The sequence below is a fragment of the Haliaeetus albicilla genome, chromosome 7, assembly GCF_947461875.1.
Source record: "Haliaeetus albicilla chromosome 7, bHalAlb1.1, whole genome shotgun sequence".
Taxonomy (NCBI): Eukaryota; Metazoa; Chordata; class Aves; order Accipitriformes; family Accipitridae; genus Haliaeetus; species Haliaeetus albicilla.
The window spans coordinates 11,847,109-11,866,530 of record NC_091489.1 but is presented as its reverse complement, the minus strand read 5'-3'; the positions used below and the strand labels follow the sequence as shown (position 1 = coordinate 11,866,530).

Below are 19,422 nucleotides of genomic sequence, written 5' to 3'. Positions count from 1 at the left end.
CTCTCAAACAGACATCTACACAGATGGCAGGGAAATAAGGTCTTTGGAAACTGGGTGCAGACAAGGTTTTCAGCTGGAAGTTTAAAGAAAGAATACCATTTCTTGTGAATTAACAAACTAATCTTCCCAGTTTGTATCTTCTGTGGCCACAAAATGTGTTTACATTAGTATGTTCCTTCTGAAAGAAGGGTATGGTCAAAACGAAATTGCTTTTCTCTCAGGATGACAAGACACACTGTATCCCCTCAAAACACGACTCATGCATGAGGAATAAGGACCCCTACAGCCGTAACACCGTAATTCCTACCTAGCTACAGCTCCCTCAACAGTTGGCTTCCACAGCCTGACACGCAGAACCTGCAAAGGCAGGCTCAGGTCTCTGCACCTCTGGGAGCAAGTTCAAGTTTCTGGGAAAAAACCCAACACATTTTGCTCAGCGCTCTGGAAGCCCGGGGGGCGACCCTAAGCCGAACACGGAGCAAGAAAGGTGTTAGATAGGTTATTGCCAGTAACACCAAGAGGTGTATTTTGAGGTGGCTGGCAGGAAACGTTTCGCTGAGGTGACGGCTTTAGCAAGGCCCAGCGCCACTGCGTCCACCGGTGCTCCGGGGCGAGCCGAGGGGGGTGTTCGGACACGAAGCAGCAGCTGTGCTCGCGGAGCCCTCCGCCCAGGCCCTGCCCTGCAGACGCCACCGCCCGCAGCGGCGGCCCGTTCGGCCTCGGGAAAGCTTCGCAAGCGGTAACCCCGCTGTCAGGCGACGCTGCCTCCCAGGCCAGGGCAGCTCTCCCCCTCAGGCCGGGGCCGGGCAGCGGTCCGCTCCCTCCCGCCCCGCCCCGCCCCACAGCACTGGCCCGGCCCAACGGCCGCCAGGCCACGCGCACAAGGCGCTCGCTCGCCCGCCCGCCCACCCGCCCGCAGGCAGGCAGTCAGTCAGTCAGTCACGCGGGCCTGCAGCCCCTCCCGTGGCCAGACCCCCGGCCGCACGCGCCCCCCACCGCGCACGCGCGCGGGCGAGAACGGCAGAGAGACACACATATACACACAGAGAGAGGCAAGCCAGCGACATCCGGGCATTCCGCCCCTACCCCGTGACCCCGCCCCTCCCGCCCAGGCGGACCCGCGGCCGCCAGGGGAGAAAGGCCGTGCCGGCGCCGCGCGCCCACTCAGCCCGTTGCCCCGCCCCTTCGGCAGCGCCGGGGGGGGCGTTGGGGGGGAAGTGAGGGAGCGCTCCGCCCCGCCCCGCCCCGCGCACTCGCTTGCCCTGGTGCGCGCGGCCGTTGGGGGCGCGGCCGGTAGCGGGGCCGCGCGGGCGGTGAGGCGAGGCCGGGCCGGGCCGGGCCGTGAGAGGCGAAGCCAGCGCCGCGGCGGCGAGAGCCCGGCGGGGTGAAAGGGCGAGGCGCAGCGCAGCCTCCCGCGCCTTCCTGCCTGCCGAGCGACGGGGACGGGTGAGCCGCAGCTGTCCGCGACCGGCGGGGTGAGCCGGGGCCTTGCGCCCCCGCCGGGGCTGCGTCGCGGTCCCGGTCCCGGTCCCGGTCCCGGCTGGCGGCGGCTGCCTGGCAGCCGGCTGGTAAACAAATGGCGGCCCGGCGGGGGCGAGCGCCCGGGGTCGCGGCGGGGCGGCCGGGGCCCAGCGCCGGCTCGGTCGCGGCTCCCCGCTGTCCCTGACAGGTCCCGGCCGGGAAGCGGGGGAGGCCGCGGGGGGCTTCGGTGTGCGTGCTTCGCCCGCGTCCCCTCCTCCCTGCCCGGCCCCCCCGGCTCCCGCAGGGCCCGAAGTGCTGAGCGTGTGCCGGTGGTACCGTGCCAGGTAGGGCGGCCGCCGGCCGCCCCGCCTCAGCGCCTGGCCCCTCTGCGGGCCCGCGGCCGCCGGGAGCGGGTGGCGGCGGAGCGAGCCCTGCCGCTTCCTCGTACCCCGCGGGGCCGCCTGCGCTATCCCGGGTGTCGCGATAGCACGTGGGAAGGGGTAGGGCCGGGGTCTGCCCGGTGCTGTCGGGACTGCAGTCGGAGAGTCTCCTTTCTGCATGGCAGGAGAGGGGAAGAGAGCAAGTAATCCAGAGGTATCGCTGAAATCCTTGTCTGGTCCCCCGTGTTGGTGTATTTCGAGTAGCTGTGCTGAGAGCATACGAGAGGTGGTGTTTTGCCTCTTCTCTCCGTTCATTTTTTGATGGCTATTACTGACGTGCATTGGAACCTTTATTTTCCTTCTTTATGAAGGTGAAGAAGGTTATGTAGCTGTACTGTAACCCTACAGGACGGCAATCAGAAGTGTATAGGGGAATGACGACAGCTTGTTAAAACAGTCGTGTGGCCTCCTCACTTCCAAAAGTTCAAGCGCCGCTGTTGTTTGCAGCAGGTCGTCTGAATTCTCCAGGGAAAAAACCCGTGGGCTGGAGAGACGGCTTTCTTTTGTTCTGTAAAGTTCTACTCGGATTTGGCCGAGGAGCTTTTCATAATCCTTGTTTCCCTTTTGCTGATTATGTTGTTAATATGCCAAAATAAGTGTGTGTTAGCATACTAATCCAAAACTGGGCCTGTGCTGCTGTAGCAACAGCATCACCTTGCTTGTGCTAGCACTTGGGCAAGAGATCTCCCTCTGCTTTCTCTGGAATCGGTGTGTAGCACTTCATGGTTAGGTCCTTTCCCTGGGTGGCTGCTGCCTTCTGCTGCATGTTAATGTCACACACCTTAACTTGTGCTGTGATCTGGAGAGTTAAGGTTCATGCATGGGGAATGATGGGGATGTTATGCTTATTTATGATCTTCCCCTCTCCACTCCTCTCCCAAAAGCACAAAAACATTACTAAAAGAACTTTGGTTGGTAAGCAAGTTAAATACCTGGAAGACTGAAAAATGCACTGGCAACTTTAGTCCATCTTCCACTCTATATGCATGTAAATGTCCGTGCATAATTTCTCCATAGTGGTCAAGTTTCATCAAGAGAAGGAATAGATTCAAAGGGTGAATTGAGATTGTATTGCAATCTGAGACTTTTTGTGGGGTTTCTGTCTCATTCTTTTCCAAAGTTAGAAGGTGTTAGAGAACAGGAGAGTCCCAGCAGAACGGGCAAAGGCTATGCAAAAGCAGTGTTTTTACTTTGCTTCCTGAATGTTCTTTCGTTTGCATTAAATTCTTCTTTTACTCAATTAACTTCTTAAATTTGGATTATATTTCCCTTGCCTCCTACTTTGATGTTGGAAGTCTAATGGGCAAAATAAGTGCTGAGTTTAACTAGCAATATCTGGTTGGAAACTTTCTGGGCAAGATTTCTGCATGTTTTGGACAACCAAGTTTTTGACTTGGGTCCTAAAGAGTGTCTTGTAGTACCTTTGTGAAGAAGAAAGCATATGGCTATTAGTCTTCAAGTCAGCTCCTCTAGCTATGGTGGATTTCAGCTTTGTAACAAACCTATGCTGTGTATTTAGTCCAATTGAACTAAAAATAACAAATAAAATTTCCTTCATATTGACAGACTTATTTCTTTGGTGAGGTCTGTCTCAAATGAGACAAATGCTGTTTGCCTCTGGCAGTGAGGTCCAGTGGTATAGAGATGGGAGTAGGGAATAATTTATGTAGTGATCATTGTACTGGTGACAATTCTCTTTCAGTTTCCTTATCTGCAAAATAAGAATAAATATAACTCGAGTATTTTTTGGTGGGATGGTTAGATTGTATAAGGAGTAAGTATTCCTGAACAGACCACAAATAAACAAGGAGTTACATTATTGAGGGTTACAGAGAAATGGTATGTAAGCTGTCCTAAGTGTCTGGGCACTATCTAGTCTCAATACTGAATGAAGGAAAAAGACTGAAAAATCTTGTAATATAAGCTGGTCTAAAACAGGCCTAAAGAGTTAAAATTGCAGGGGAGCTCTAGATTCTGACTTGCTTTGCAAGCTACTGTTTTTAATAGTTGCAGAGATGACACTTGATGTCTTGTTTTAATTTTACTGTAATCTGTTATTACTACTTGAATCTACAATACCCTGCAAACCCTTACAGTCTGTAGAACATCTAATTGAGTAGACTGTGCTGTTCTTTGTTTACCAAATGCCAAACATTGATCTAAGCTCTTAATGTGAAATCATGATGAAAACCTGATAAGTTTAAACTTAAGGCATGAGAATGAGAGGCACACTGAGGCAAAATGCTAATTGGCATAGTTACAGCTCTTCATATAAAACTTAAGGTAGTGGTTCAGGCTGATGGTTGAATAGTGATATCTGGTTCAGGCTTGATTACATAGGTGCCAGAAGGTGGGTGGTGTTTCATTTGTTTGTTGAAGTTTAAGCTTTGTATTTGTCTATTTAGAAGCATCTCTAGTAGGAACTGTAGTTTTCTGAAAGTCCTGTGTGAGAGAGAAATTTGTTGGAGTGACAGATTCAATGCAAATAGAATCTTTTTTGGAGTGTGCTTTATTGACATAGCTGGAATGCTCTTACAAAACCTTGTTTTAGCTGAGTCACTATTGTCATTGGTTTCGGAATGTGTTTGGATAGGAGTGTTCAGCTGCAGTCTTTGGGGAAAAAGTAATAGCATCAAGCCTATTGACATTTGGAAGAGGCAGTCTAAATGATACTAGAGCTCAGAAACTGATGACTCATTGTATGTCCTAAAACCCTGCACAAACTTGTAGTGCAGATCTTTGTGTTTTCGAGTTCTTCATGCAAGTTAAAAACATACTGAAAGAGCTGGTATAACGTGCTCATTATGAGATATATTCCCATTCTTGTTATCAACTATTTGAGGTAGGTGAGGTTTTGTTTAGAAAACAGTTTTTTTTAAAACTGAATATTTGTTACTATTTCCATTGGTTTTAAAACCAAGCAGCTTGGAAGGGGAAAAAGCCTAACAGATGCTGCAAAAAAAAAAAAATCTTTCATTTGATGAGAAAGACATACCTGAAAATAGAATAGATTAAAATTGTTAATGCTGTCTCTGTTCTTGTTCTCCTATTCTTTTTGTTCTGCTTTTAATTTTTCAAAATATTTTAGGACAAACTCCATCTTTTCTACTTTAGTATTATCTGGTGCAGTATGTGGGGGGTGTCTGTTAAATTTTTTGTGTGTACTATCTACTTTTGCTGTACAGTGGTCAGGCCATCGTCTGCTAACAAGGGTGTATTTTTAATAGAAGAAACAACCTTATATGTACAGAGTACATGACATCCACATTTCAGTCTGGGATCTTGGAGAGAAGTTGTGTTCACGTTCCATTTACTTTAAAGTTGTTTTTTATTTTGCTGTGGGAACTGGTTAAACTTGTGTAGTAAGACCTGGAACAGTATATTAACAAGTTTTTTGGCCTGATCTCTGTAAATATACAGAGGTCAGGAATTCTGTGGCAACATGTATGAATTAAAATATTATGTAAGAAGAAGGATTTATTTTTGGTTTCTTTTGGGTGGCTGAAATTAGCTACTGTAATATAGAATGCATTATTTTTTCCAGTAGTTCTGTTTCTGTTTTCTGAGAAATAGCTTATTTTCTTTTCTGTTTTTCTGAAGGATTTGTGAGATGATATCTGGGGATAAGGATGTAATTTTTCCTTTGGGTATATCACCTCGGTTCCATCTCTGTTAAGTTTTAGTGATAATCCATGGATATGAATACATTGAAGAAGCAGCTCCTTACACTAAAGAGCTTTTTAATATTAAGCAACTGCTTAATAAGTTCTAGTGTCTGAAGACTGAAGCCGGACAAATGTTAACTAGACTAAAATGCAGTTTGTAAAAGAATCAAACTTTACTTATTTTTTTTAGTTCTTCAGCTGTTGCAATCTTTAATTCAAGTTTGGGGTTTTTTTCTTAAGTGGTTCCTGGCGGGCCAAACCGAAGAATTAAGTGAAGTAGGTCAGAGTAATAACTTTCAATAATCTCTTCTAGCCTTAAATATAAATAGGTAACCATCTAGTGTGACTAAGTGCTAGCAATAAGCTAAAATGACAGAACTTAGGTTGCTCTTGCAAAGTCTATTAAAAACTTGTTTATTTTTTCCGTAAAACCTGCAAAATTATTTCAAATTTGTAGCTCCGGATAGCATAAGCACATGACCTTTTCAGAGGGGATTGTACATATGGAAAGCAATCTGTACACCTGGAATGAAACCTTACTTCTGATCTCATTTCTTGCAGAGTCTGCAGCAATCAAGGAGTCGCACTGAGTTCAAGTTCGGAAGTGCTTTACACATGAAATCTACTGGCTCTGTAGCTGATTCTGCCCTGTCACCATCTCAACAGGTAGAGTGCTTTTGTGCCTGAGCCATGCAGCAAGTGTAGCTGTTCCTGGTGTGGTTGTCCTGTGTCAGTGTGTGGCCAAAGGCACATTGAGGCCTTTGGGTTTCTTCTTTGGGGAATGTGTCAAGGAGACAAGAATGCATGGCAGATCTGTCACAAAAGTACTCTAAGGAAAAGCCTAGTAGTTTTGGTTTTCATTTTTAACACTCATAGAGTTTAATAGTGATAGAAGAAAGTGTTCTGTCATTCCATCAGAGCTTCTATTCTAAAATGGAACAAAGCCAGACATGGGGCATCAGTGGAAGGTCCACTTCAGTCAAAGCAGTGTTTTGCTTTGGGTTATTTTCCCCTTGAATTCTATTTTTTTTTTTTTTTTTGGCTGCAGTGATTTGGGAGGAAATACCTCACTCAATTCTCTGAATGGGAGGAAGATGGTTTGCCACTAGGGAGAAGGGAACTCCTAAAGTGTTACTCAGAAGAATGCAAAATACAGGTCAGCTCTTGTAATAGGGTGTTTGGGGCAGGAGTAGACATGGAAAAGCTTTTCTTTTTAAGGTTGACATAAAAAAGTTGCACGTCCTTATAATTCTACTGCTCAATAATTTTCTGTAGTTAGAAGTTTCTTTCTGTTTTGGTCTGGTTTGTTTTTGAGGCAGATGGATAACTTTAATTTATGCTTCAAAAAGCAGTTAGTACATATTCCTTCGATGCTAGATCACTGATAAAACTAGAATCTTTCCAGAACTATGCATCCCCCTAAGGTTTGTTTTGGGTTGGGTATTTTGTTTTTGTTTTCAGTAAGAAGCCATGGTCTGAGCCTGACCTTTTTCTGCCTCTTTTGTGTAATACATACAAATTGCTGTGGACGATGATGATAATGGTAGAAGTAGGATACTACTTGTATAGTAGTTTGGGCTTTAGTAATTGAAGCTCCTTCTCACATGTTCAGTGATTAAGAAAAAAAAAAAAAGTAAGCTCATTCTAGTATGTCCAATATGTGCAGTCAGTACCAGGCAGGGAAGATGCACTCTTCATTGTTGTGGATGAATTTATGTTTGAGAATGCAGTGAAAACTCATCTATCCAAATGTTTTGAATATCGTTTTAACTTCTCTGATCTGCCTAGTTGTAACAGAATCCAGGGTTGTCCTGATGAACTCAGTGGGGGAGGGTGGTAATTTATATCCCGTAGGGTTGAGATTTTAAGTGTGGCATCTGAAAGGATTCTACTTCCTAAAGTATGTCTGATGTAAACTAGTTTGAAGAAATAAAAGGCTTCACAAAGTTCCTGTCAGGAACTTCTCTTTCAAATCAGAAAAACAGTATAAAAAAGAACAATTGTCTAGTATATAAGATATTAAAATATGGCCACATGTACTAGTCTGTTACCAGTGCAACTGAAGCACATCCCTTTAAATTTGTCACCTCTTAGTCATGTCGTTTCATGTTAATAACTAGCAGTTTGTAATGTTGTTTGTTGTTCTTTTGAATTTACCATTTTAAAAAGTAGTTGGAAATTAGTGTAGCATTAGATTAACTTTGCTGTATGTCCCTGTTTCCTGCCTTCCCAATGCTATGGAGACACATTTAAGCAGGAGTTGAGGCACCCAGCTCCCAAATATGAGGCCAATGGCTGCGCTGACTTTAGAGAAGCCTCAGGATGGGGCTATTTAACCTTAGACTTTGTGGAGTTTTGAGGAGTAGAGTTAGAGCACCCTCAAGCAGGGATGGCAACTAGTGGTAGCACTTGCCATTCTCCAGTTGCAGTGGTGACAGAGACATCTTGCTCAACCTCCAGTTCCTGTTTTTCATCGGTTATTTGAAAACTGAATCAAAAAGGACCTCAAACCAACCCCCCAAACCCAAAAAGGAAGTATGACATACATAACATAGGTTAATGCGGCCATGCTATTGTAGTATTAGACTGAGGTGTTGGTTTTTAGATACAAAAATTGTTATACGTTTTGTGCAGGATAAGGATAAAAAGACAAGAAAAGCTTACCTTCTAGAAGACTGCAAAGCTTGTTTAAAGCATTTGATAGTTAGACCTGTTAGTCAAGGTGAATGATATTCTCCCATGCATGGTAGGATATAGAAAAACAAAATAGCTTGTTCAAGAATTATCTATAGTGATGCCAATTCTATTTTGGCAGAATATTCTAAAGCTCTCTTTTTTTTTTAATTATTTTTTTATTTTTATACTGCTCTCTACCTCTTCCCGTATTTTTCCTTACCCCCTTTTCTTAACCGCCTATGACTTAAATCTCTCTCTCACTTGGCCATTTCTTCTCTGAAAGTTTCTGCATCTTACCAGACTTGTTAGACACTCTTTTAGCCAGAGACTTGGGTAAAAGATGGAAGATTCAGAAATATGGCAGTCTCTTCTACAATCTCCAAAACAAAAGGGAATTTTTTTAGAATGATTTGCATATATTTGGCTGCTTGTGGGTGGATTTGGATGCTCCTGGGAGTTTAAACCTGTAGTACTGCTTGTGTCTCTCTGTTCTTCTACTTCCTTGAGTAAGTAATTTAAGAACCTGTTGGCACATTTAGTCAAATTTGGTAGAGGGAAAAGTCTCAAAGATAGTTGAGCTGTATAGGTTTGCTGAATGAAAGGTGGCTGAGTAATGGAGGGTTCCAGTAGCAGTAATAGTTGCTGTGATTTCCTATCTTATCGGTACCAAAGTAGGGGAGAGTAAGTAAGCAGACTTTGAGTTTGATAATACTAAGTACAGCTCCTTATACTTTGTGGCGTAGAAGAAAGTGAGAGCTGAAGTATTGTGTGGTGACTGAAATCCTTATTATGCTATTTCAATGTTTGTGTTAAAACAGCAACTGAAAATCATGTGGCTGTAGCAGCTGGAATTTTAATCCTTTTAATTATGACAGATTTTCAAAGCATGTTCTGGCTGATTTGGTCAGCTGACTGTATAGTATGTACAATAACATCAAGTGATTGCACAAATTCTGAGAGCAGTGGTCACCTCACTGGAACAGCATGTATTTTTAGGTTTCTCTACTAGTAACAGTCAAGTGTATGTACTTAAGCATCTCATATGAACTGAAGCTAGTTGCTGACACTACACTATAAGAAAAGGACAGCTGTTTGTTCTTACTATAGTCATTGATCTGACACTCTATCTTCTCACCAAATTGTGGCAAGGAACACAATGGGGTATAAACACTGTAAATATTATTGGTACATATTTTAATGACAGGTATTTTTTCTTCAGGTCAGCAATGACACTCTTTACTAGCCGTTTCAATTTTCTGTATGAGAGGAAATGAAAGCACTTTGTTACCTCCAGCAAGAATTTTCTTTATCTCTCCTTTACCCAACAGTCTTTTCCTTTACAAGGCAATATTTGGGAAGAGGGTGGTTCTTGCTCTCAGTGTAGTACTAGTGATATAGTGGTTATGGTTCTTCAGAAGAAAATGATTCATATGTGGATGCTCTTAATCGATGAATCAAAGAAGTGTTAAGTTCTGTGGTTCACAAAGTTAGCTTACAAAATGGAATGAGTGGTGACCATTTGTTGATTAATGAATGTGCTAATTCTTGAGGTCTTACACATTTATTCCACCAGTTTGATAGGGGTCATTTGGTTTTTTTGCCTTTGGACTCAATTTGCAGTTTGATAATTGAATTATATCAAAAGCCTTAACTAGTTCAAGCAGTCCAGGAACTCATGACTGCCCAAAACAGCTGTTGAGTTTGAAGCCCAGGTATTAAAATTAAAAATGCAGAAAAGGACATTTAATATATATAAAAGGACTTTGTAGTAAGCTATAAATAAAATGTGACATTCTGACTAAATTGAAGTTCTGCAACAGGTGCTGTGAAATTAAGGTTTGTAAGCAAGACACAGCATTTTAGTGAACGTCCTGCTGATGTCCAAAGAGATTTTAAACGATATATTTAGCAAAGGAGCCAAGGGATTTGAATTTTAAGAGAAATGGCAACTGATACCAAACTTCTCGGTGACCAATAAAATTCTTATTTATGGAAACTGAGAGGTTACTTCAGCTATTTAATTGATGGCATGCATAACTGCTTCTTTATAAAAGCAATTGCAAGCATCTGTTATAGAACTAGATTAGCATCTACCTATTGGTAAAACATGATATTTTAGTGTTTGCTCTGGCTTTCATATACTGTCTGTTAATGATACTTGTTTTCACCAGGTTTTGTCTCCTTACACACTTCAAGATTTCATTGGCTCTTACAAAATCATTAAGTTTTGATGAATATTAGCTGATGTGTGAAAAGGAGTCCACAAGCCTGACAAAAGCCAGTATCATCATGCAACTCGGGTTTCACAGTCTGACTTGTAAAGTCCAAGATAGTGTGCTAGGGAGGAGGATGGGTTACTGTCTTAATAGAATGTTCTTCTGTGTAAGCTCACATAGGCTATTTAAAGATAGTATTTAATGATGGTTGACTAATTTAGGGTATGTCTACATAAATGGTCCAGGCAAACACGAGCTCAGTTTGACTGTGTTCTGGGCTGTCTGCATGTGGGCCTGCTATGCTAGAACAGTGCTAGCATAGCAGTGTGCGCTAGCTATCACACCTGCCTTCTGCTCTAGAAGTGGCTCACTTCTGGCTATCTTAAAGTGAGCAGGGTGCATAGCATTTTGCAAAGTAGGTAAACAATTTTTTTTTCAAATTCTTTATTTTAAAACATAATTGTGGGTAGCTGATTCAATTAAGCCTTGCTGCTACCAGACTGCTTGTTTTATAGGAGCAGGACTGTGTTTAGACACATGAAGCAAGGGCTGGGCTCTATGAGGGCTCTTGCATTATAAACTAGCAATTGTCTTTTTCAGGGCTATTTCTGTTTTGTGTTAAGTGCTTTAAAATACACACATAACCCGAGAGCTTCCTTTTGATCTCTGCTCACCTGTTGCCTTGAGGAAAACAAGAGTTTGGTTTCAGTATTGATGCAAAACTCTGAAATTTTCTTTGGTCTAGCAACAGGTAGGCTGCTGTATTTGGCAGGAATTACTTAGAGAGGGCTTTGCCAGAAGAACTAAAAATATCTTGGAGAAGTAAAATAATTTTCTCTTTTTCATTCTTTACTGAACCTGTTTCAGCTCTTTGCAGTATATGCTATCTGATGTAATACGCAGGTTGAAAGCAGGTCGTGTGCCAGAAAGGTTTGCTAAAATGTTCAGCGACACAGTCAGTCACTGAGTTCAGTGACTGATGCACTTGACAATTTATTTGAAACTTACGTGTTACTCAGTATATAAATACTAAGGTATGGTGAGGAAAATTCAGCTGTTTTTTGCCCGCCAAGTGTAGCACATATGCTTCTTTGTTAGAAGTGTTCAGGAGAGTGGGTGGCTAAAATATTCGAGTTATCCGAATTACGACGGATGGGGGGATAAGGACTGATTGCTGCCTAAAGTTGGCATGAATTTCAAAGCATTAAAAGAATACAAGTGAGTGAAGTGTCACATAGATTTCTATTTAAATGCTTTAAATTATTAAAAGTGGGGTGTCTAAAAGGCAGTTTTCTTTCCTCTTACCTTCAGTTTGATCAAAAGGAATAATACTAAGTTCTATTTTTACAGTTTAGAGTATTAATTTAAGAAGTTTTAAAGCATTAAAACCAAAGTGTTTAGTCTGAAGAAAATGCATGAGAGCACTTGTTACCTAGTAGAATAAGATAAGGTACCATTTCTATTAATCTTGAATGCTGTAAGCATTTTATTTTTCAAGAAAATTGCTGGAGGGTGGGGAGTGAGGAAAAGATGGAACTGAGCAATGTATTTTTGACACAGTATTTTGAGATTTGGCTCTGTGTAAGTAATTTTCTGATGTTTCTGAACGGTAATCCCTAGTTGTATCACTTCTGAGAGGGAGTTTGTTAGAGCATAGGGGAGAGCTTGGTCACTTGCATGGTCCTGCACTCCAGCTAGTGAGCTATTCCAGAACTTCTCAAAGTATGGTACAAAGATGCAGAGTTTACTCTCTCTCTTTTTTTTCTTTCTTTTTTTTCCTCCATACCACAACAAATAATTGATTTTTTTGGTGTGTGTGTGTCAAGGTGTTATAATAGATTATGCAATTAATTTTATTTGGATTTTTCTGGCTGTTTGGCCTTGTTATATAAAGTTGTTGTGTTACCCTTACACTTTGAACTGCTGGTATTGTAATCAGGATGGCCATAGGATGCATTAAAAAAAATTACCTTTTGTGGCTTGAACTGGAGGTGTAGATAGCACCATGTTGGGTAGTAAAGTTTTATGTAAAAGTTTTCAATGAAATAAAAGGACTTATTTAAGGTGTAGTATAATTGCTACCTTTGTGCAACAACTACTATAAAAATACGGGAGGAGCTATAGGCTATAGGTGAAGAAAAAAAGAAGAGTGAAGAGCTGTTGTAAAGGACTGCCGTCTGTCAGACGGATGGAGGGGGAGAGAATGGGACACAACAAGGGACTGAGATACATGCAGAAGGCTGCAGATTGCCTTAAACAGAACTGCATGAAGAGGGTGTCAGAAGCTTAGGTGGTAGCAAGCAGCCCAGGGAATAGATTGCCTCTGTCTAATTTAGAGAACTGGAGGTGAGGATGAATCTGGCTTCCTTTATTTTGTCTCCCTACTCTGTAGAGTTGTATCGTTTATGATTTTGGGTAGTAGCCCTAGTCGACGATCATGCTTTGTTTTTCATTGAATCATTTGCAATGGGCAGGGAAAAAGAGCTATTCCAGAGGGAAGGATTATACAACATTTTTACCTAAGTTGCGTATATTATACCTGGTGAATAAATGCATAGACTATGTCTTGAACTCTGATACAAATGTGTATCATTAATTTTCAGGTGAACTTTTAAACACCGTTTCTTTGAGATAAAATGTCACATACTTGTTCTCTTAAAATGGCTACTGATCAGTTCACGTTGTGTTAACATACATCTTTCTGTACACGTAGAGGATGCAAAACTGCAAATAATAGTTAGTAAATATTAACAATATTGAGTTCATATTCTATGCTTTTGTCTCCTTTCTCTTCACTCAGAATTGGATTTACAGTCATGGAGGAACATCAACATTTACACTGTGTGAACTGTGTCAGCCGTCGTTGTATGACCAGACCAGAGCCTGGCATTTCCTGTGATTTGATTGGCTGCCCATTGGTTTGTGGAGCAGTTTTTCACTCATGTAAAGCTGAGGAACATCGCATGTTATGTCCACTTGAAAGAGTGCCTTGTTTGAATAGTGGCTTTGGATGTCCTTTCATAGTAGCCCGAAATAAAATTGCTGATCATCTAGAAGTTTGTCCTGCAAGTGTGGTATGTTGTACCATGGAGTGGAATAGATGGCCAGTCAGTTACGCAGACCGAAAATCTTATGAAAATCTGAGTAAAGATGTTGATGAAGTGGAGCAGCTAGATATGGCTTTAGCCCTTCAAGACCAGCGCATGTTATTAGAATCACTTAAAGTAGCAACTATGATGTCAAAAGCGGGTGATCAAATACCAGAATCCAGAGAGCAAACCTCTGTCAAATCAAGTGCCCCAGATACAGTGCATTCAAATGGTTTGATGCCTGTAGATGAAGAGTCCTATGGTGCACTTTATCAAGCTACTGTAGAAACAACGAGGAGTTTAGCTGCTGCTCTGGATATCCTGAACACTGCTACAAGGGACATTAATATGTTAAGTTCAAGGCTCTGCACTTCACCACATGAAATGAAAGAAGATACTGAGATTAAAGAACAAGCTTCTAATGGCATTATTCAGGATAAAAAGTCTGACAGTGAATATCCAGATGAAGATAACATAGGAGCAGTTGGGGGAATTAACTTCGATAGCCTGAGTCAAAATTCACAAATGGAACAAAATGGTTCTAGTGATATTTGTTACGATATAGTGCAAAAACATGACTTAAATCTAAACCTCAGTAACTCCTCGCTTTTGTGTAATGGCTTTCATGTAGAAAATGAATGTTCAAAGGTGTTGGACCAGAATGAAGATCTTGGTGTATCTAATTCAAAATCATCCAGTGTAGCAAATGGTGAATGTACTGCATCTCATGATGGTGAAGCATTACAGTCTTGCAGCTCCTTCCCTGTAACAGCACAACTTAAAGAAGTAATATCAGCTGATCACTTAGTTAATGGCAATGTTAATCATGTACTACTTCCCCATAATGCTAACGAAGAAGAAATGTTAGAGAGACAAGTAGAGCAAGAAAGATTGAGAAACATAGATGCGTTTTCACTTTTACGGCATCGATCATACAAATTCCTTGTTAACCACTATTGGTCTACACCAAAAGAAGACAAAGCTGTTGATACATCAGATTTGGAAATAACAGAAGATCCTATGGGTCTTCAGGGGATTGATCTAATCACTGCAGCTCTGTTGTTTTGCCTAGGAGACTCTCCCGGAGGTAGGGGGATATCAGAAAGTCGCACTGTCGATGTGTATCACGTTGACTTTGGGACCCAAACATTTTCTCTCCCATCTGCTATATTGGCCACAAATACAATGGTGGGGGAAATAGCTTCAGCTTCTGCATGTGATCATGCCAACCCGCAGCTCTCAAATCCAAGTCCATTCCAGACCCTTGGTCTGGATTTGGTATTGGAATATGTGGCTAGATACCAAACAAAACAGCGTTCAATGTTTACATTTGTTTGTGGACAGTTGTTTAGGAGGAATGAATTTTCATCACATTTTAAGAACGTGCATGGTGACATTCATGCTGGCCTTAATGGCTGGATGGAGCAGAGGTGTCCTTTGGCATATTATGGGTGTACATATTCTCAACGAAGGTTTTGTCCTTCGACACAAGGGGCAAAAATTATTCATGACCGCCACTTACGGTCATTTGGAGTTCAGCCTTGTATATCCACAGTATTAGTAGAACCAGCAAAAAGCTGCTTAATTGGACTACACAATGACCATCTGAGTAGTCTACCTTTTGAGGTTCTGCAGCACATTGCTAGTTTTCTAGATGGCTTTAGTTTATGTCAGCTTTCAAGAGTGTCACGTTTAATGAGAGATGTGTGTGGAAGCTTGCTTCAAGCGCGTGGAATGGTGATACTGCTTTGGGAGAAGAGAAAGTACCCAGATGGACGTTCTTCTTGGCAGATAAAAGAAAAGGTAGGTTATTTTTATTTTGAAGGTGAAAGGGAAGGTATTAAATTGGTCATGTCTCTTTTTCCCTTAATATTTTCCCTCATCACTATTGTTATTACTGTTTTTTGATGTAATATCCCTTCAAGAAACAGATTGTCGTATCGAACAAAAATTAGTGAAAATTGCTAGCAGGTTGGTTCAGTCCTCTCCACATTTGAAGAAGTAGAAGTTGAAGTAGTGTCTGTCTAGTTTTTACTTGATGTAAATAAATTAATCTCTGTTTTTCCCAAGATTTTAAAATATTAAGTGATTACTTCATGGTTTTCTTTAATATCAATATTCCATGAAAGTGGGAAAGTTGCCTACAAAGTTGCTGTCTTTATACTGTTTACAGCAATTTTAATTTTTGCTAACCTGTTGAGATCCTATCCATTGCCATGATACTGAGTGCCTTAAGTATGTAAACAATTCTTAAAACCTTTGAGCGACCTTTGTATAGTACGGTTTTCACCATTTCCCAGCCCCTCCCCCCAAACTGCAGAGTATCTGCAGCAATCATTTGGAATTGCGGAAGTTGATCATTTCAGAAACAGATCATAGTGACTGGTCATGTGATACTTCATCATTTAACTTCTGATTGCATCTACTTTGTAGACACAAAAAATATGGCCTGTCTTTCTTCCCAGTGTTCAGAGTTCACTTGGAATCTGAATCAGCCTGGGACTGACTATACAAAATTTAGCATTGTATGTTTTTGTCATGTTGATTTTCAGTATGATTTATAGTAAATGCAAAACATTGCCTGAAAGTATTCTAGCACAAACATTTAATTTCCTGCTCTAAGTTCAGGTATCTGAAAACATTTTGAGCCTAAGTGCAACTTATTTTCTAGGTTTGGCGCTTCAGTACAGCCTTCTGTACTGTGAACGAGTGGAAGTTTGCTGACATCGTAAGCATGGCTGACCACTTGAAGAAATGTAGCTATAATGCTGTAGAGAGAAGAGAGGAGGCTGTTCCACTGCCATGTATGTGTGTAACACGAGAACTCACTAAAGAAGGACGTTCACTGCGCTCTGTTTTGAAACCAGTACTTTAAATATTGCAACCACTCCAATTGCACATACACTCAAGCACCTGATATAACCTCGGTAATATTACGTGACACTTTATTAATGTACTAAAGATACTTTCTAGCTAAATCTACTCTGTCACTGTGTATATAAGGTTTGAAGTGACATTTATTTTTTATAATACTGTTTAGCTGGAAAGTAATGAAAGTTGCCTTAACGTTTGAAAAATTCGGAACTTGCTGGACAGGGTAGTTTTATCTAACTTATATAATTTAAGAACAAAATCCTGAGGTGTTTTCTGATTCACTGGTGCCCATGTTGCTGTTGACTGATAACATTTCAAAAATGGCCTCTAAATGGTATGCACATTTAGATAGGAAACACTGAATTGTAGTGAGACAAAATCCTGACCAAATGTACTTTCTGTATTTGGTCTATTTTTTTTAACAGATTATAATCCAAATATTTGAAAGACAAGGAAGAATTCAAAACTTTATAGTAGATTTCTCAAACACAGCTTTTAAGCACATCTTTTCTCATGAAAGCAGTGTTTTAGTGCTCTTCCTAGTTAACAGGTGATCTAGGATCATCTTTTTTTAAAAAAATTTTTTTTAGGAATGATCTAAGCTAACTCAGATTTGCAGCAGCTTAATTTTTATTACAACTTCCTTTTGACATGTCAACAATGATTATTTTTCTTCTGAACTATTAACAGTTATTTCACTTTTGGGAGCAAAACTTTTAGAGCTAAAAACATGGAATACTAGTTTTTACTCTCGCACCTACAATGACATCGATATAAAATGTTGAAAATGTTTTTCCTTGTCCTGCAGTTGGCTGAGGGTTAAATTGCTTGAGCAGTCAGAAATGCAAAGTATGTGATGAACAGTTACGAATTTATAATGCAGCTAATGAAAGGGCTTTACTTGTTCTATGGTATTGTGAGATGTATTGTCTCCTTTTCTGTTAATTTGTCTATAAAAATGCTGCTTTTTTGAGGAGCATTTTAAATTACTGGTATGTATAGCAAATGTATCATCTTCATAAGATGAGACATGATTTGTTAATTGCATAAGGCATATCAGAAATGTATGTTCAACTACATCTGTTAAATGAACAACTCCAATTTGCTTCCAGTCTTCCATAATAAAAGACCTTACAAAGCATTTGTGAACAGAGAATACCTGTTACAAAAAATGGCCTGGTATAGCAAAACTGTAATAACTTGAACTGACTTTCCAACTTGTTTATATTAATGTTGGTGTCTCTAGCCTGTTGCACTTAGCAACTGTGCCACAAAGCTAAAACAGAAACAGACCAGAGCTTGGAACAAAGAAATACAGTACGTATTTCCATTATAGGAAAAAATAAGAGATTGGTAAGGAGGACATGTTTACAAAAATGGCTAAATTTGTTACTCGTAATTTCTGTACTGGACACTTTTATGGCTAGTCTGGCTGCAGTTCACAACTTTGGTACCTGTGCATTTCTCATTCTGGGTCCAGTCCAGCTAAACACTCGCTGCCTTTTCCAATCCAGAGTGCTACAGGTGCCCAGGAAAAAAATAAATCTAGTTCTTCAGTGCCATGAGTTGAAATTACAAGAGCTCAAACAGAAGCTCTGCCTGGATCTTTAAACTACATGTTCTCTTTCCACACTTTATCTTTTTTTGTTTGGAGAGAGGAAAGGAGTAAACCCTCTACAGAAGTTAGCAATATTTGCAGTAATTCTTAGCTGTTACCACAGTTATCTGGAAAAGAGAGTCTAGATTCATGTACAAATCTGACTATACCAACTGGGTTTTAGGTAGGGATTTTAAATGCGCACATACACACCCCCCGCCCCTGTTCTCTGAGTGCACTGAAGTGCTCAATACCCACAAATTCTTCAGTACAAGGCAGGAGACAGACTTTTATCAGTTCTTGTCTTTTAGCTCTAATGGCTCCTTGCTGCTGCTCTCCAGTGTTTAAAAGTAGTTGTGTGACTGGAAGGATCCTGAATGTTGAGGAGTTTATGCTTGCATTTATGGCTAAATCTCCTTTAAAACATCTGTCTTGGGTTACTGATATTTTTTTAGTCAGCAATGTGGTGGTTTTGGTACTCAGCATTCTTTGTAACTACCCAGAACACTGGTAAGTATGGTAGGCAGGCATGTGTCTCAGTCGCTTAGGAGAAGAGGGAGTTCAGTTAGAGGAGCTGGTGTTGGTAGAATCTCACTTGTAGCACAGTGCAGATCTACATCTAAAGTATCGGTCATTGATCTATTAAAATGAACTTTTTAAGTACTCGGTGTTCTTAAGAAATAACACTATTTCTCAATACATGCACTTTTGTTTTCAAATGTAGATACAGGCTTTTTTTGTTATAATTAGTCTATTTTTAATGAGAATCCAGAGCTATTAAAATATCAATGTTGTGAACAAAATCTCTGCCTTGTAAACTGCTCCAAACGCAGGAATACAATATAGTTAGGATAAAAACTTTTTTTTTTACACTGCTATGCAGTTTGTAAAACTTCTGTGGTGTATAGTCAGTCTATCAAAATGTGGCTTGTTCACATCTGCCCTTGAATTTTAAAAATGTCGTATCCCTTTCCTGGTACATCTTCCTTACAGCATATATAGACAGCTGTTCCAGTCTTTCTTTTACTTGATACCACATTGCTACTATGTTTAAATATTATGTTTTCAATCATTATGCAATATTTTTTTGCAATGTCTGTTGAAATCCTAATAAATCTTTTGGAGTTTCTCTTTTAGTATGATTGTACTTTTTTTTAAAGCCTATCACCAGCCTTCCAGCGTTCAAATGTGGTGCTCAATGTCTGCCTATAGGATTCCAGTAAGTACTAAAAAAACCAAATTACATAAAGGAATCTATTTACAAACATTTAAACATTGCGTAACTTGGAAGTGATTAATATGTATTCACATTCACTTCAGTATGAAGATCAGTCATTCCTTTTTAGACTGTACACCCATTTCTATTGCTTTGGTCTATTATGCAGCATAGATTTCCTTTACAAT

At 40.8% G+C, this 19,422-nt stretch overlaps 1 protein-coding gene across 4 annotated transcripts; it reads left to right on the top strand.

The window, feature by feature from the left end:
* The first annotated feature begins 1,205 nt into the window (after positions 1 to 1,205).
* Positions 1,206 to 19,147, top strand: FBXO30 (F-box protein 30). Of its 4 annotated transcripts, none has more exons than XM_069786940.1 (4): positions 1,207 to 1,446; positions 6,128 to 6,232; positions 13,259 to 15,350; positions 16,219 to 19,147. In XM_069786940.1, the coding sequence occupies exons 3-4, from the start codon at positions 13,275 to 13,277 to the stop codon at positions 16,420 to 16,422; spliced, it is 2,280 nt and encodes a 759-aa protein (XP_069643041.1). In that variant the 5' UTR covers positions 1,207 to 1,446; positions 6,128 to 6,232; positions 13,259 to 13,274; the 3' UTR covers positions 16,423 to 19,147. The 4 variants fall into 4 exon arrangements, with proteins under 4 accessions (XP_069643044.1, XP_069643041.1, XP_069643043.1 ...); XM_069786942.1 differs by lacking the exon at positions 1,207 to 1,446 and adding an exon at positions 1,783 to 2,055; XM_069786941.1 differs by lacking the exon at positions 1,207 to 1,446 and adding an exon at positions 4,621 to 4,743.
* The last annotated feature ends 275 nt before the right edge of the window (positions 19,148 to 19,422 follow it).

Bases quoted from the DNA above. Each gene is read 5' to 3' on its own strand.
- FBXO30 (XM_069786943.1), top strand. From the start codon at position 13,275: ATGGAGGAACATCAACATTTACACTGTGTGAACTGTGTCAGCCGTCGT. The intron at 15,351-16,218 runs GTAGGTTATTTT...CTTATTTTCTAG, and splicing joins CTTGGCAGATAAAAGAAAAG to GTTTGGCGCTTCAGTACAGC.